Source organism: Botrytis deweyae (assembly GCF_014898535.1).
Source record: "Botrytis deweyae strain B1 chromosome Unknown BDEW_010, whole genome shotgun sequence".
NCBI lineage: Eukaryota > Fungi > Ascomycota > Leotiomycetes > Helotiales > Sclerotiniaceae > Botrytis > Botrytis deweyae.
This window is the reverse complement of record NW_024066217.1, coordinates 511,205-526,313: the sequence shown is the minus strand read 5'-3', so window position 1 is coordinate 526,313 and position 15,109 is coordinate 511,205. Positions and strand designations below refer to the sequence as shown.

Here is a 15,109-nt window from a genome sequence, read left to right as displayed (position 1 = left end):
CTGCGAACGCTCCTTCCGTGTTCCCAAGGAATTGATTTCAACAATATGGCACTTTTCTTTTGAAAACAGACGCCCATGTTGATATATAATGTAAGTTAATGCGTCTACCAAAGTCATTATGCAAGATTAGTAATCGACATTCTTTTTTCCACCTCAAATTCTACACAACATCACTTCGTTGTCATACTACAATCGCATTTTATTTTCACTACTCATGCATTACTTTGTGTTACGTCAATCTTATTTTCAAATTCCAGATTCCATCGAAGTTGATTATTTCTTCTTCTCGTCTTTCCTGTACAATGCGAAGAATTCAGGTATCACAAGGGCGGTGTGAAGTGATGAAGATCTACCTACGCATCTAATCGTGCTGTCAGAATCTATGCAACTCCAAAGCTAGAAAGCATATACCACAAGATGGTAAGCTACAACAGGACTAACCCGTTTTTCACAGCAGCTGAACTGTATACTTTCTGGTCACTCGAGAAGGTGAAAGGAGTCATCTTCAGATTTAGGGTTCAACTAGTTGAATGCCAATGGTTTAGTTGAAACTTAATACTTGATTTCATTCTACGAAGACGGATGAGTTGTATAGCAAAAGAAATATAGTGTCTCTATAAAAAAGTATGTATGATCTAAAGATGAATTGTACTTTCACAATTTTCCGAATACATCAAGGGTCCTTCTTTGAGGGTTGAAGTCTTGCGCTACACTACTAGAATATCCACCAAAAGTGTCAGGAGTGTTCTTACAATTTCTCATTACAAATGGATTCCTCTAATGGAAAAGTCTCGCCATCAGTAGCCTTAACACCAGAGATGGTTCCATCTAATGGAACGACTTTGACACCGGAGATTGGTTCTTCCAATCAAACAGGTGCAACTAGCGCATTTCAAGTACCAAAGATGGATTGCTTCAATCGAATGGTCTTGTCGCATTGGGATGCCTTCTCAGGTGCAATCGAAGATGAAGTTTCTGGACTCGAGCCAATAAGAGCAGATGGATCTAATTTGAACCTAGCGACCCTGGTTGCCATCGCGAGGTAATTGTCAGTTCTGACCGCTACGTGTAAGAAAGTTGATACTGACACAAGTCTCGAAGATACCGTCGCAAAATCTCACTTAGCGAAGGAGCAATCGGAAAAATGAAGAAGAGTGCAGAGGCTTTGCAAGAACGGATTCAAAACGGCGAGTCAATTTATGGTGAGTTCACACGCTTTTGAGCAAACGTAAAAGTAAGAGCACGCAAGCTCATACATTGGAAGGTGTAAATACTGGTTTTGGTGGAAGCGCAGATGTTCGACCAAAGAACGTTTCGGAAGTATCTGCAAGCTTATTCCGAATGCTCCATTACGGAGTTATTTCTGGCCCTCTAGACAGTCGTCATGTTGAAGAGTTAGCAACAAACGATTCAGTGAGCGATATTGAATCCAGGGAGTCTACAGCTGCGAAACTAGCAAGACTGGCTATTCCTTTGTCTGATGCCGTTTGCTCAACCACCATGCCAGAGAGCTGGGTTCGTGGAGCAATGGCCATTCGTGCCAATACGCTTGCCAAGGGAGCCTCTGCAATTCGACCAGTCATTGTTCAATCTCTGTTCGATCTTTTAAACAAGGAAGTTATCCCAGCAGTGCCTCTTAGGGGAAGCATATCTGCTTCCGGTGACCTTAGCCCGTTGTCATACATAGGTGGAGCATTGGAAGGGAAGCCGGCGATTCAGGTTTACGTTGATTCTGATCGAAAACGCATCTCAGCAGACAAAGCATTATTGCAAGCTGATATTTCCCCCGCAGTATTCCAACCTAAAGAGGGATTGTCGTTAGTCAATGGAACAGCAGTGACAGCTGCAGTTGCATCTCTAGCCATGCATGACGCGATTATGCAAGCTCTGCTTTCACAAATTCTTACTGCTATGTCTGTTGAAGCGCTTTCTGGTACCGACGAAAACTTTAATCCTTTTTTTGCTGAAGTCAGACCCCATAGAGGTCAAACGGTATCAGCGAAAAACATCTACTCGTTCTTGGCTGGCTCCAAATTGACAAAGAGAAATGATACTCAAGAATTTCATCTACGTCAAGATCGTTATTCTATTAGAACTGCGTCACAGTGGATTGGTCCATCACTAGAGGATCTTTTGTTATCCTATGAACAGGTATCAATTGAGTTGAACTCCACCACTGATAATCCCCTCGTTAGTGATGATGGAAAGATGCATCATGGTGGAAACTTCCAAGCGAAGTCCATCACAAGTGCCGTAGAGAAGACTAGACAAGCTTGCCAATCAATTGGTCAAATGTTATTTGCACAATGTACCGAGTTGATAAATCCAGCAACAAACAACGGCCTCCCTCCTAATCTGGTGGCAGATGAGCCAAGCGAATCCTGGATGTTTAAAGGTATTGATATTATGATTGCGGCATTGCAATCTGAGCTTGGTTTTCTGTCTAATCCCGTTGGATCACATGTTCAGACGGCTGAAATGGGAAATCAAGCTTTGAATTCTCTAGGACTGATCTCGAGTAGATACACGCTATCGGCTTTGGAAGTTCTGACACAGCTTTCCGCAGCGCATCTAGTGGCTGTATGTCAAGCTCTAGATCTTAGAGGAATACAGGATTTATTCTTTGTGAATCTGAGGCCTAAGTTTGAGAGTTCTTTCAATCGGAGCCTTGGAAAATATACTCAGGAAAGCCATGGTCAATGCGACGATTCCATGGAGACGAAGGAACTCTCTGACTTGCAACTGCTCCTCTGGAATAAACTGACAACAATTCTCAATTGGAGCTCAATAATGGACTCGACCACGCGCTTTGAACATGTAGTTCAATCGCTTCAGGCAGTCATTCTTGATAAGTTGGAGCCCAGTCTAGAGATGTTGCAAGCTTTGAAAGACTGGACGAAAGTGTGCTCAAAGCATATGATTGACACCCACAAAGTGGCAAAGAGACAATATTCTGAATCAATCGGGGTTGCTAAGTTCTTTTTGGGCAAAGCCGGTGAGCGGATGTATTGTTATGTACGCAATGAGCTTCACATCCCTTTCGTTGACGAGGAATACCTCAAGTCTTCGGAATGGTCATCCGAAAAGCCTAACTCGTATCAATCCATCGGAAGTATGGTAACCACGGTATACGAGAGCATGAGATCGGGCGAGCTATATTCGGTTGCTATCGAGTGCTTGAAAGATGCAGAAGGGGGAAGAAATAAAGAATCGAATAAATAAAGTAGTGCACGGACATTGTATAGATAACGATCATTCAATATGAAATACCACAGTGAAGATTGTAAATCAAGGGCATTGAAAAGTTGTGAGAATGACAATGTTGTAGAAGTGAAAATAGTTCAAAGTTTAACTAAATGGTGTTGCATTTAAGGTTATGTATATAAGCCCAATTCTACAATGATAAGCTTACCTATGGATGGAAGTCAGCCACATTTTACTACCACAACACTCAAAACGTGACAGGCTGATTTGCTTCAGATGCACCACGCGAATAAACCCAATACAGTTTGATTGAGGATTTTACTTTAGAACATCTGGCGTATATCACAACAAATATGGACATCCCCTCAGCTTCTATTTCGATTGAGAATACTGTTGACATGCATTCGAAATCTGAAGAAATTCCGAAAGCTAGTGAGACTGGCAATGATGGAACCAGTAATACTTGGGTATCGTGGACTCCTGGCAGTGAGTGTGCGAAAGGACCTTTGAAAACATTTCATAGGAAGACTAAGACTGGGTGTATAAGATGTAGGATAAGAAGGGTGAAAGTAGGTGGTGTATTTCCTTCGACACGTGATGCTATTTGTGCTCCCTGGGACGATATTTGAAAGTTGAGGAAGCTTTTGAACTATGAAGATGGTTCGAGTCCCGTTCTGCACAGTCGAAGTTCCAATGAGCTCAAATCTCAAGGGAGGGGCTTACGCGGTTTGCAATGTCGTTCCAGGTCCCTGACGCCAGTTCTGACTATTGGTTTAGTGCGATGAATGCCAACCAAGTTGTCTCAATTGTAAACGGCATGGAGTGGAATGCAAGTACGAATCTAGTACATCCAGAAAGGTTCCAGAGAAACCCAATACGGAAAACGTCACTGCCAAAGAACTACGGACTAGATTTCCTGAGACCGCCGAAAGACGTCTACGAGAACTTACCCTGCTTCATCATTACACAACCAACACGAGCCGAACAGTAACATTTACTAACTCAGCCAACCCCGACCAAACTGCTATCGATATCTTCACACAAATTGTTCCTGAAATCGCTCTAACAAACGAAGCACTCCTATACTCTATCTACTGTATATCCTCCCTCCACCTCAACAACCGCGCACCCGCATCCAGTAGCAAACCACCCACTTTCACTCCCAACACATCTCTAGTAGACGCCTACACCTACCTCGACACAACTCTCCAACTCCACCGCCACGACATCCACCACCTCACCCCCCAAAACGCCGACGCCATCTGTCTCACCTCCAGCCTTCTCCGCGTCTGCGCCTTCGCCATGCTTCAAACCCGTTCTCTATCCCCCTATACTCCTCCCTCCGACTGGATAAACATCACCCGCAGCGCATCGATGGCTTTCAAAACCGCGTGTCAGTGCATCTCATCCCGAGATCTAGACGCCAACGACGAAGCGCAGAAGAAAAGCGTGGCGTGGATGTTTGTGAAACGAATGCCGGTTTTGGCTCACCCTGTGGAAATGTTCGATCGGGAAAATGCGGAGAAATTCATCCATTTATTGAGGAGAAATCATACGGATGGGAAAAATGAGGAGTGGAGTGAAGAAATTGAAAAAGCGTATTTGTCTACGATTTGTTTTCTGGGATATGTGTATAAACATGTTGAAGCGAAAGCGAATCCAGCGGTAATTACACGATTGTTGATTAGTTTTCCATTTTTTATCGAGCAGCGCTTTGGGGAGTTGGTTAGCGAGGGGAGAGATAGAGCGTTGGTTTTGTTGGGGATTGTGTTTGCGCTGTTTGTGAGGGTTAGGAAGATTTGGTGGATTGGGGGGTGTGGAGAGAGAGAGGCGAGGGGAATATTGGAGGTGTTGGGGGATGAATGGCGGGATGTGAAGGAGGAGATTGGGGATTTGATTAGAGAGGGTGAGGTGGATGTGTATGAGTTTATATGAATGTGATGATCACTGATGGAGTTGAGGAATCTTTATCGTGGTAATGACCAGAGAGTAGATAAATGGGGTGATGAAACTCTAAATCAAGCTTCGTAATATTGTTGTAGAGAGCCAACTGTGAATATTATCAATTAACTCGAGTGTATTCTTCAAAGCCGAACATGTCTCCATGTGTAGATGTATCCGAAAGCGAAGAACCATTTATGATCGATGCTCGTTCAGATATCTCATCCCCAACACCGAAAATGACAATGGCGGATGTTTTTCGACATTTCAAGGAAAGATTGCAAAGTGAACCGAGAGCGATACCGGTACATAGCATCAAACTCTATGTCAACTACTTCTTCTATCAAATTTTTGATACCCCGAGCGTTGAGTGTTAAACTTCCGAGACTTTTGTGTTAGATTGCCCAGGTGTCTTTGACAACTTCTCTGCGATACCTATCCTTGAATTGCGGTTCCTATAATATGAACAAATTATGAACTTGGATCAAGGGTGTGAAAAAAGAAACTAGAAAATTCTTCGTTCTACGCTGTCTTTCTTGCTTCTGAACGTTGGCGAAGAGAAACATGATGTACTGTAGACTCTTCGTATGAAGATTTCATCATGCGAAAGAGTTGGATCTTCGTACCAGTATCCTTTGCGAAGTTGTAGAGAAAAACCTCGGAGAAACATCTCTTTCCAGAATCCAGAGTCGACTGTATCGAAAAATGATATGAAAAGGGGTTTATCCGAATCAAAGGTAATATTACGTAGGTGGAAAATGTCAAATCCTAATTGAGCATGTAAGGTAGGAATTGTGGAGGGTAAATGTTGCCTACCTACCTAGTACTTTTCAATCAAAGGACAGCTTATCGGAGGAGTTCAGCTGAAGTAGATCCGGGTGATTGTCGGTAATTGTCGATGAAGTCCTAACCTACCTCGAGCCTGCAGCATCTTGGGATGAAGAGTTGTCGCTAGGAAGTACAGAGTGAGAGAGTGCATACTCCGATTTTGATCGACGTTCATTTTGTTGCAGTAGGGTGATGACCTTGTCTGGATTTTGACTGTAGACACATTTTTCACACGAAATGCAATCTCATCTCTGATCTCATCTCACACCCCTAGAACGTTAAATGACAGCAATCACGGTTCTTCATGAATCTAGAATGAAAATGAAAATATGTACCTTCAGATCTTACCTTCAGATCCAACTCCTCCGGTCCGCCGTTCACTCCACTCATCCACTCATCGCTCATCGACTTGACATGTTGCGTTCCCATCTAGACCAGCCCCAGCCTTACTTTCCAGACACATTCTATGCAACGCAACGCATTAGCGATCGACCGGACACTCGATCTTCACTGCCTCCACGCCCAACGGAGCCTTCTCCCACGCAGCAGCGAGTACCGAGATTGCCGACGTGGATCCGCGATCGGCACAAGGAATCCGATTCCAGCCAAACGCATCACATGACTGTACGATAACAGCTTAGTTCTCGCAGGCCTTGCGCGCAAGGCGAACATCAAAACTGCCAACGAGGCCTTGACGGGCAGGGAATCCCTAGCCCGGACCAGCCCAACGCCACTCGGATATTTTGTGCGAAAGCGGGAAGCGACGAATCAGAAGAGCAGAGGAGAGATCATGCACGATAATGAAGAGAGAATGGTTTGGGTCTCTGGATGGTCGGGATAGGTGAATCTGATGGAATCCGGGATCTAGATTTTGGGATCAACTTCCTTGGAATATACCTAGATTGTTCGGCGGAGGGAGAATCATTCGCGAGGGAAGTCGTCTCTGCGAATCATTCTTTGGGTAGGGCGACGGCGGGGATTCGTCAGGTCGAGTAGGGATTATCGTGTGCACATGTGACCGTGGCTGGGCTGAGATTTTCTTTTCCTTGGGGACCTTCTATTTTCGTATCCAGCCTGCGTCCAATGTTCGGATTGGTGGTATTCAGACCCTGGATTCCAATAAATGATGCGTTTATTATGATTGGGTTTGATTGCTATAGGTGCACATCGTCATGATGGGTCCACGCCTTGATATTTGATGGTAATTGAAGTTGTTTATGGTGAAGGGTAGGTTGGTGTGGAGACTGGAGTCAATGGCAGCTGGGTGGAGATGAAGATATATATATAGAGGGTAGGTACTCGGTCGGTGAAGAAGAAGTTTTTTTTTAGAATATATGAAAACGATTGACTTTATTATTTAATTGATTAATATTGCTATATCCTTCCAAGAGATATTTATTTACGATTGTGTTTAATCTTCTATTTATTTACAGAAATATATCTTCAAACACGCAAACAAACAGACATAGAAAGAAGATAAAATAAGCAGATAAAATGTGTTTATTCGGCAGTAAGATTCTCTCTTTCCATTCAATCCCAAGTTAATACATTTCGTTCCCAACCAAAATTCTTACTCCATTTTCTCCAAAAACCTCCGTGCTAACATACCTCCCCTTCACAGTCCCTAAAGACGAAGATATAGTCTTTGTTGATCGCCGGGCTCCCCGCCGTAAATCCACCCAAATAGTCCGCGAAAGACGTTCCCACTCATCTCGCCCCGTATCCCGCGTCTCAGAAACGGTCATCAGACAACACAGCCACCGACCTTCTACACCCATGTCCGAGGTTCACCGGCATTCCACCTCCATGACCGAGATTCACCGCGGGCCACCCAGCCATCGGCATTCTAGCTCCATGACGGAAATCCACCGTTCACACACTCCTGTTCCGCCGACCCCAAAGCCAGCTACTCCCGTTCCTCCTCCGGCGTCCGTTGCTCCACCACCTCCACCACCCCCGCCAGCTTCGGTAGGATTTCCTCCAGGATATGCCCCCGGATATCCTCCGCCTCCCATGTCGGTTGCGCCGCCCCCATCACATCATCATCACATACCCCCACCCTCACCATCTATCATGCCCCAAAGCCCAGCACCTTCATACCGCGATCTCTCACCTCCTCGCGTGCCTACTCCACCAGAAGAAAGCAGAGTCGAGTTAATAAAAGTGGAAGAAGAACACTGGCCGCCGCATTCCCATGGACGATCCAGTCCAAGCGCAATCCACGTTTCAAGGAGGAAGAGTAGGAAAGGGAGTGTTTCAAGCGGAAGAGATAGAGATAGGAGTGAGAGAGAGGAAATATATATCCAAAGAGATCGTATTATTGAGCGTGGTACCCCATCTCGGCATGCGTCTTCGAGTCCGAGCTCATTTGCAAGGAGAGGGAGTAGAGGAAGTGGTACCCCCGAACCAGTGCAGAGTGGATACCGTACGGTAGAGGGAACGGGATGGGATGATAGAAGACCTATTACGCCGAGTGGATATAGAGTTGTGGACGGTGCGGGAGCGAGGAGAGGAAGCGGGGTTGGAATAGTGAATATTCATCGAGAGAGAGAATGGGAGAGAGAAAAGGTATCACCCTCGGAATTTGGTGGAAGGAGGGGTAGTATTCCCTATGATAATGGATCGATTGGGAGACCGCGAAGTTCGGCGGGAAGATTTGCGGAGAGGGAGAGGGTGGTTATGGATGAGGGAGGGAGAAGAAGAGAGATGTATAGAAGGGCTTGAGGGGATGTGATGTAATTTTGTGGCGAGACATAATGTGTGATTATCTTGTGTGTGATCGCCCTCTCGGTTTCTTAATGGTGCGGCGATAGGATGAAGAAAGTTGGAATATTCTTCAATGCTTTTTTATACTTTTTAGATTGTACGCATATACTGCGCGAGCGATCAAGTGAAATTCTATTAAACATTTTACCAACTTTTTTATTTCTCTTTTATATATGTGTGTTAAAATGCTCGATACCATAGCATTCGGTATTCAATTCATTTCCATATCGAATCACTACCATCGGGAGTTCATATGTATCATACCCATTTCCATACGCTAGTGCTGTTCATGAGTGGATTTCAAGCGTGATAGCACAAGAATCCGCAAGTATAAGACACGAGGAACTCGGATTTTCTGAGATGTTGCGGAAAGGTATGATAGTATGCACACTCCGCTTCGTCAACTCCCGTTTCTTCTCTCAAGTATCCGCCTCTTTTGACAGGGTATGAGCTTTGTAATTTTTCTCAAACGTGAAAACAGAACTTTTAATGTAGTAACGAGAAATGTTGGTTAAGTTCCTCCTCATAAGATATTTTCACACAGAACGTTGAGCTATAAACCTGTCTTTTTCGTGACGTTAATCTTGGACAAGAAGGGCTCATGCTTTCGTCTTCAGTTGCTGAAACGGCGTGTAAGGTGTTATGAAGCATTGATTGAACCAGAAAATGGGAGAGTAAGAAAGGAGGCATGATGCAGAAAATGAAACAGGGGCATAATCGAAAGAACCTCATTCACCTGATATGTGAAGATTGAAAGCCTTCACTTGATTGGAGTGGATTCGACGATGAATATTCTACATCTTTTGTAATTCAAAAAGCTTTTGATTTTGATTTGTTCCGCTATTTGCACCTCGACCCCTTACTCATCATATAGAAATCATCCGTTCTTCCCTTCCAACTAAGTTTAGTCGCCAACCACCCAATATCCTGGCGATTGAGGAATGCAATATTTTCTGACTGATTGAATCTTTTTGGAGTGCAAGAGAGTGGGGTTGACTGGCGATGGTGATAACGGTGGCGTGGCTGCCATGAATCTGGACTATTTCAGTGATAATCTTTTTTTCTCTCAATAAACCGATTGAATCTGGACACCAAAAGATGAGATTCTGCTGTCAAACTCTTCATATGATGCTCAAGAATCACCGTTAGTAGGCTCTATTGCAGTCATTTCCGCAAAAAAGTCATGGATCTGCCCTGCGCTGCTCTGCGTCTGGTCTTCGGCTGCCTCTGTAGGCTCCTTACATTCTTCTCCTTCATTATGACGATGGAATTGGCAATCCTCGGATGACCATCTAGGCCCATCATCGTCCGCTGAAAGTGATGACTCACCAGGATTCGGAGGTGTCGCGTTCTGAGTGAAATCCTGGTAATATGCAAAAAATCTACAGAAGAAATTGTGATGATTCCTGCAAACGTTCCAAATCTGTGATAGTCTATCTTCGTCAGGAGTGACGTTGATTTTACTAGTGTCCCAATAAACCCAGGCTAACCGCTCAATGCAAAGTCTTCGAAGTGGCGATTTCTCTTCAGTCTCATTCCAAATATGATTGACCACATCCGGGTATAGATAGCAGGAAAAAACTTCACTGCCTCTCGATGTCCAAAAATTTTTTATTATGTTATCTGTGACAGTATTTCCCAAATCGTAAAGGCACCATTTCTCCGTTAACAAATAAAGCTTGATTAAAGTGTTGAAATGTGCGTGGGTTCTTCTGAACTCGATTTTGTCTCGATATAACCATTCAACGAACAATCCTACGGCATCTGCGCTGTCCCCTATCAAATAAATGATTTCTTCCCTAGCTTCTTTGAATGGTCCACGGAAAGCTTTTCGGAAATAGTCGCATGAGTCGCATATGAGTTTCTTGTGGACGGTAAATTCTTTTCTCTTGGGCCCGACGATGAGTTTGACAACTTCAGTGCCGAGAGTACTAGGAAAATACTGTCAGTGAATCTAAGTTCCTATCATTCTGGAAAAAACGGCTCACCCTTCGAAAGTAGGACTTTCAACGGGTGCTGGAGTACCTGCCAAAGTCGTAGAGGCCATGGTGTTGCGCGGTGTATGTAATATTGTCCCAAATCTGCAGCCAGCTGTTAGTGATCATCAGTCATAGAAGAAAAATGCTGTATTCATGCTTACAATATGGTAGATCGGAAGAGGTTCCTTACTCCCTTTCGACTTGATAACGAGATTGGAGAGAAATTCAGAGTGTATAAAATTCTGTGCGGCGACAATCTTATCAGAAGAACATTCTTCTGTAATGGGTGATTGTTGAGATAATTATTCTATGTTTGTTTGGTAATTGAAAAGGAAAGAGTGAAAGTGAGGTTGGAACCGGAGTGAATTTGGAAGTTCACTCATCCTCGCTTAGGTTTGAACGCAATGCTTCAATTTTCTTGCTTCAACACTGAGAAAGAGGTGGAGCCTGGAAGGACTTTCTCTAAGAGTCACCTAGTATTTGTTCAATCATATCACCAAAATCAACTAGATATAGATACTTCTTTCTTTTGTGGTTGAAAAGTTATATTTGTGTACTTGTCTATAATCTGACATTATGTAAGTACATTTGGCCAGGTTTTTATGCTCCTCCTTCCTGCAATTCCCCTCCAATTTGCAATCGGGACACACGTCATCTCGACCTTCATTCTCTCACAATACTTGGATTTATTGTGATAAGAAACGGTCGTAAAATTCCATAGTAGAAAACGCCATTAATGCCTTCTTTCCTCCATCGTTCCAATGCTGATTAACTCTGGGCTTTCTGATGAGAAACCCAGCCATATCCAATACATCAGCGGTGTCAACGATATATTTCACCTCTTCACATTTCCTTTGACCTTCACGATGGTCGTGAAAGTCACAACGGTCCCGATCTCTTTTCTCATGCCAAGAGATATTGTATTTATGTTGGAAATCGCAAGGCTTGCTGGGGTCAAAATCGGCTTGGATATCCTCGGCGATGTAATCTGGCATGCCGACAATAGAATGCAGTCTGTTGATAATAAGGAGTCCAATTACGCTTCCGTCCGTTGGGTCATCCAGATCTTCGCGAAATTCCCAGGCTAAGCATTGGATGCAGAGTTTTCTCATAGACGAGTTTGGTAGTGAGAGTTGCCAAATGGCAGAAATATCTTCATCGGAAAGTTTCCATGCATCTCGGTGTTCGAAGGGAATGATCGATCCTCTGAGAGCTAAGATGATGTCGGAAACATCGTTTGCAAGCTTTTCCGAACACCATTTGTCTGCGCTGATACGGAGCTCCCAGAAATTTCTAAATGTCTGGCTGGTGAAGTCGAGGTTTACTTTGGACTTTTGAAGCCATCCAACCAATAATCTAATGGCTTCGGGTTTCTCTTCTTCCAAATACATTTCCTTTTCTATACCCTCTCTGAAACTACCACGGAGAAAGGCTGTCCTGAAGTATTCAATAGAGTCGACGAGAAGGGCTTGGGAGATTGCGAATACTTCTTTCTCTGGGCCGACGATTAATACTACTGGGTCAGGATTTTTCCTAATTGGTTTCATTAGCATATTCAAGGGAGTATAAAACTTTGATTAAAGACCGGGTATGAAAGATATTCTATAGGTCGATGATAGGGAAGAATCAAGCTTACTTTCTCGAAGTCACAATCTTAAATTCTGCTCGCGGAGACATTTTCGATTCGCTTAGAATATTTAAGTCTGATTTATGTTGTTTAGAATGATGAGATAGAATTATATCTTATAATGGTATATATGTAGATAAAGATCTAAATATATCCAAGCTGAGTGAAGGTATGTACAGAATATCTTTGTGTGCATGTGTCTAGCAGTCTGTAATGTAAAAGAGAACTTTGGTCAGGGGGTGATGGATGAATATATACTCCAGCAATAAGGCTAAGTATTCGTGTCAAGTTTTCAAACTAGTAAGCCTAGGGCCTTGGATTTGACTATCAAATGGTTAGATATCACTAGGGAAATGACATTCGTGACAGAAAACGTTCTGAAAAGAACATTTACAAAGGCTTTGAGGCTTGTGACAGCCGATGAAGTTGAGTTTTTGACGCTAGTGTTTTTAGTATGGGGTAGTCAAGACCTAGCTTGGTCACTGAGAAGAACTACATCACTAATTTGTATCTAGCCCCGGTGCTTGGATCTGATAGCCTTATCACGTGAATATGAACATTGATAGTGTAAGAATCTCTGTTCATTCGTAGTTCAGAAAATTTCAGTGGTCAAAATGCATGTTCAATTCCGACTGGTTGAAGCATAATATTCGGGTGCAATGGTGGAGTTGGTGAACCAAGCGAGTATAAGTTGGCTTGGTGTGAAATATGATGAAGACTATTCGAAACATCACACTTTTAGAATGGCCCTTGAAAGTATTGGGCATTGATACTGATACGCAAGAATTCTCTTCATACTGTTGGTAACAAGTCGGGAGCCCCGTTAATCAGTATACGAAGGTTGTGGCATCAGCAAATCCTCTTAACTCATACTCTACCATATCTATAGATTCAAAACATAGGAGAAACTCCTTGATTACGTAAAATATACATGTGACTCTGGTGCAACTTCCATAATCAGAAGCTATAGCTGGGAAAAATTAAAGCTTTGGGATCCATGCAGCCCATCAAAAGTGCTGTCTTATGTTTGCTGCTTGACTATCTAAGCAGCCAAACAAAACCATCATGTCAATTTGAGATCACAATTACTTTTGATATTATCGTAAACCCTTGGAGCATAGTATTAGAAAGCTCACGTAACTGACTATGGATGATGGAAGGCAAATCTTCATATGTCTCTACAACTCTCGTCGTCTGTTAGTTGCGATCAACGTATTTTATCTAGCAGCTGCTATAATATTTCCATCTTTGATAATAGTTTTATGCTTCTAGCCAGTAAATATGCTCTAGGAACATTCCCTCCAAATTCTGCACTTAATGAAGCCATGCAGATGCACTTCAAAGAAACCTGATCCTCGAAACAACTCTAGTATTCGCCCCTGTTCCCAGTCTCCTCAATAAGCTTAACCTACGATCTATCAAGATGGCAGACTTCTCCTTCCGAATGTCGATGATAGGCACAAGGACTCGAATCGTTGAAATCAAATCCGAATGGTGGTGGATTGTCTGCTGCGTGTTTATGTAATTGAGTAAAGAAACTCGCATAAAGATCTTCGTGGTCTTTAAACAGCTGCCACAAAGAGATGAGCTCTTCAGTTTTCAGCGGGAATGTCTTTTTCTCGGGTGTACCGGATCCTTCATGGTCCCAAACATTGTAGACAAGTAGATGAATGAGCCATTTGCGTAAGGGCGATGTAGAAGACGTGTTTCTCCAGACGCCGTCCAGTTGCTCTAGACTACATTTGGGTAATGTATAAAGGTCATAATTCATCTCCTGTATTGCGTCCATAGTCTTATTTGCTACTTCGTTTAGGCACAACTTCTCAGAAAAGACGTAAAGTTTGAGAAATTGGTCGATATCCGTAAGCTTTGTTGCCCTCCTTACTTCTCCGCGATACAACCAATGAAGAAACAGCTCGAAAGCTTCAGGATCATCCTCTGGCATGTCCATACAGGAACTGTGGCTCTCTTGAAATCCGCCTACTGAGAAGGCCCCGCGAAAATAGTCCACAGACTCGCATAGCAGCTGCTTGTGCAGAGTGAACTTTTGCTTCTCCTTGCCTATAGTTATTGTAACTAGCTCATTGCCCAAAACTCTGAAGTATGTTAGTGAGGAGAGCTCATGGAAGTAACTGGTTTTGATCTTACTTTCCGAGGTTGAGCTCTGCCATGGATGACATGTCAATCAAAGACCATGCGCCAGAGTTCAGATAATAAGAAGCTTGAATAATAATTAATGTCGACACTTGAACTTCAGAAAGAAACAAGATTACCTATCTCAATGTAATTTAGGTTCTTGTACCATCAGAGTCGACGACTGCGGCTTAAGAGCTGGATAAACTGTGGTGAGAGAAGAGCTTCGAGGCGAACGACTTTCTTCTCAAGATGAAAATCGCGAAGTTCAGCCTTGTCCTCCAAATAAACTGACAGTCGATTCACTTTCGAAATGATATTTTTTTTCCAACCTACGAAAGAACTTAGGACATCGAATTTCCGCTTAGAGTTTCGAAATCACTTCAATTCTTTTCTTTCCGTTCATCCTGTTCCTTTCTCTCTTCCTCTTCCGCATCCACCTTTACTTGTGGTTGTTCACCTAGCAATATCCAAATATTTCATCAAAGCAATCGTGTATTCTCGGACAGACGATTGAGCCGTATCAACAGATAAATCCTACAAAGTTTCGGTTTCAAATCCAATCGTATCTACTGCAATCTGCCGCCACGATGGGTAATGCAAGTATTCCATCCACCTTGAGCAATCCATT

At 43.3% G+C, this 15,109-nt stretch overlaps 6 protein-coding genes across 6 annotated transcripts; 3 read left to right on the top strand and 3 right to left on the bottom strand.

The window, feature by feature from the left end:
• Positions 1-767: 767 nt before the first annotated feature.
• Positions 768-3,222, top strand: EAE98_005249 (uncharacterized protein; the record flags this gene model as incomplete). The annotated part of the gene is made up of 3 exons (XM_038952870.1): positions 768-1,042; positions 1,102-1,202; positions 1,265-3,222. The coding sequence occupies 3 exons, from the start codon at positions 768-770 to the stop codon at positions 3,220-3,222; spliced, it is 2,334 nt and encodes a 777-aa protein (XP_038810712.1).
• Positions 3,223-3,557: 335 nt separating this feature from the next.
• EAE98_005248 (uncharacterized protein) lies at positions 3,558-5,139 on the top strand (the record flags this gene model as incomplete). Its single annotated transcript, XM_038952869.1, has 2 exons — positions 3,558-3,773; positions 3,982-5,139. 2 exons carry the CDS (start codon positions 3,558-3,560, stop codon positions 5,137-5,139), a joined length of 1,374 nt encoding a protein of 457 aa, XP_038810711.1.
• A 2,328-nt stretch (positions 5,140-7,467) lies between these two features.
• Positions 7,468-8,697, top strand: EAE98_005247 (uncharacterized protein; the record flags this gene model as incomplete). The annotated part of the gene is made up of 2 exons (XM_038952868.1): positions 7,468-7,483; positions 7,595-8,697. The coding sequence occupies 2 exons, from the start codon at positions 7,468-7,470 to the stop codon at positions 8,695-8,697; spliced, it is 1,119 nt and encodes a 372-aa protein (XP_038810710.1).
• A 1,174-nt stretch (positions 8,698-9,871) lies between these two features.
• On the bottom strand, positions 9,872-10,786 carry EAE98_005246 (uncharacterized protein; the record flags this gene model as incomplete). Its single annotated transcript, XM_038952867.1, has 2 exons — positions 9,872-10,670; positions 10,728-10,786. The coding sequence occupies 2 exons, from the start codon at positions 10,784-10,786 to the stop codon at positions 9,872-9,874; spliced, it is 858 nt and encodes a 285-aa protein (XP_038810709.1).
• A 618-nt stretch (positions 10,787-11,404) lies between these two features.
• On the bottom strand, positions 11,405-12,395 carry EAE98_005245 (uncharacterized protein; the record flags this gene model as incomplete). Its single annotated transcript, XM_038952866.1, has 2 exons — positions 11,405-12,251; positions 12,355-12,395. 2 exons carry the CDS (start codon positions 12,393-12,395, stop codon positions 11,405-11,407), a joined length of 888 nt encoding a protein of 295 aa, XP_038810708.1.
• Positions 12,396-13,753: 1,358 nt separating this feature from the next.
• EAE98_005244 (uncharacterized protein) lies at positions 13,754-14,525 on the bottom strand (the record flags this gene model as incomplete). Its single annotated transcript, XM_038952865.1, has 2 exons — positions 13,754-14,441; positions 14,494-14,525. The coding sequence occupies 2 exons, from the start codon at positions 14,523-14,525 to the stop codon at positions 13,754-13,756; spliced, it is 720 nt and encodes a 239-aa protein (XP_038810707.1).
• Between the last annotated feature and the right edge of the window lie 584 nt (positions 14,526-15,109).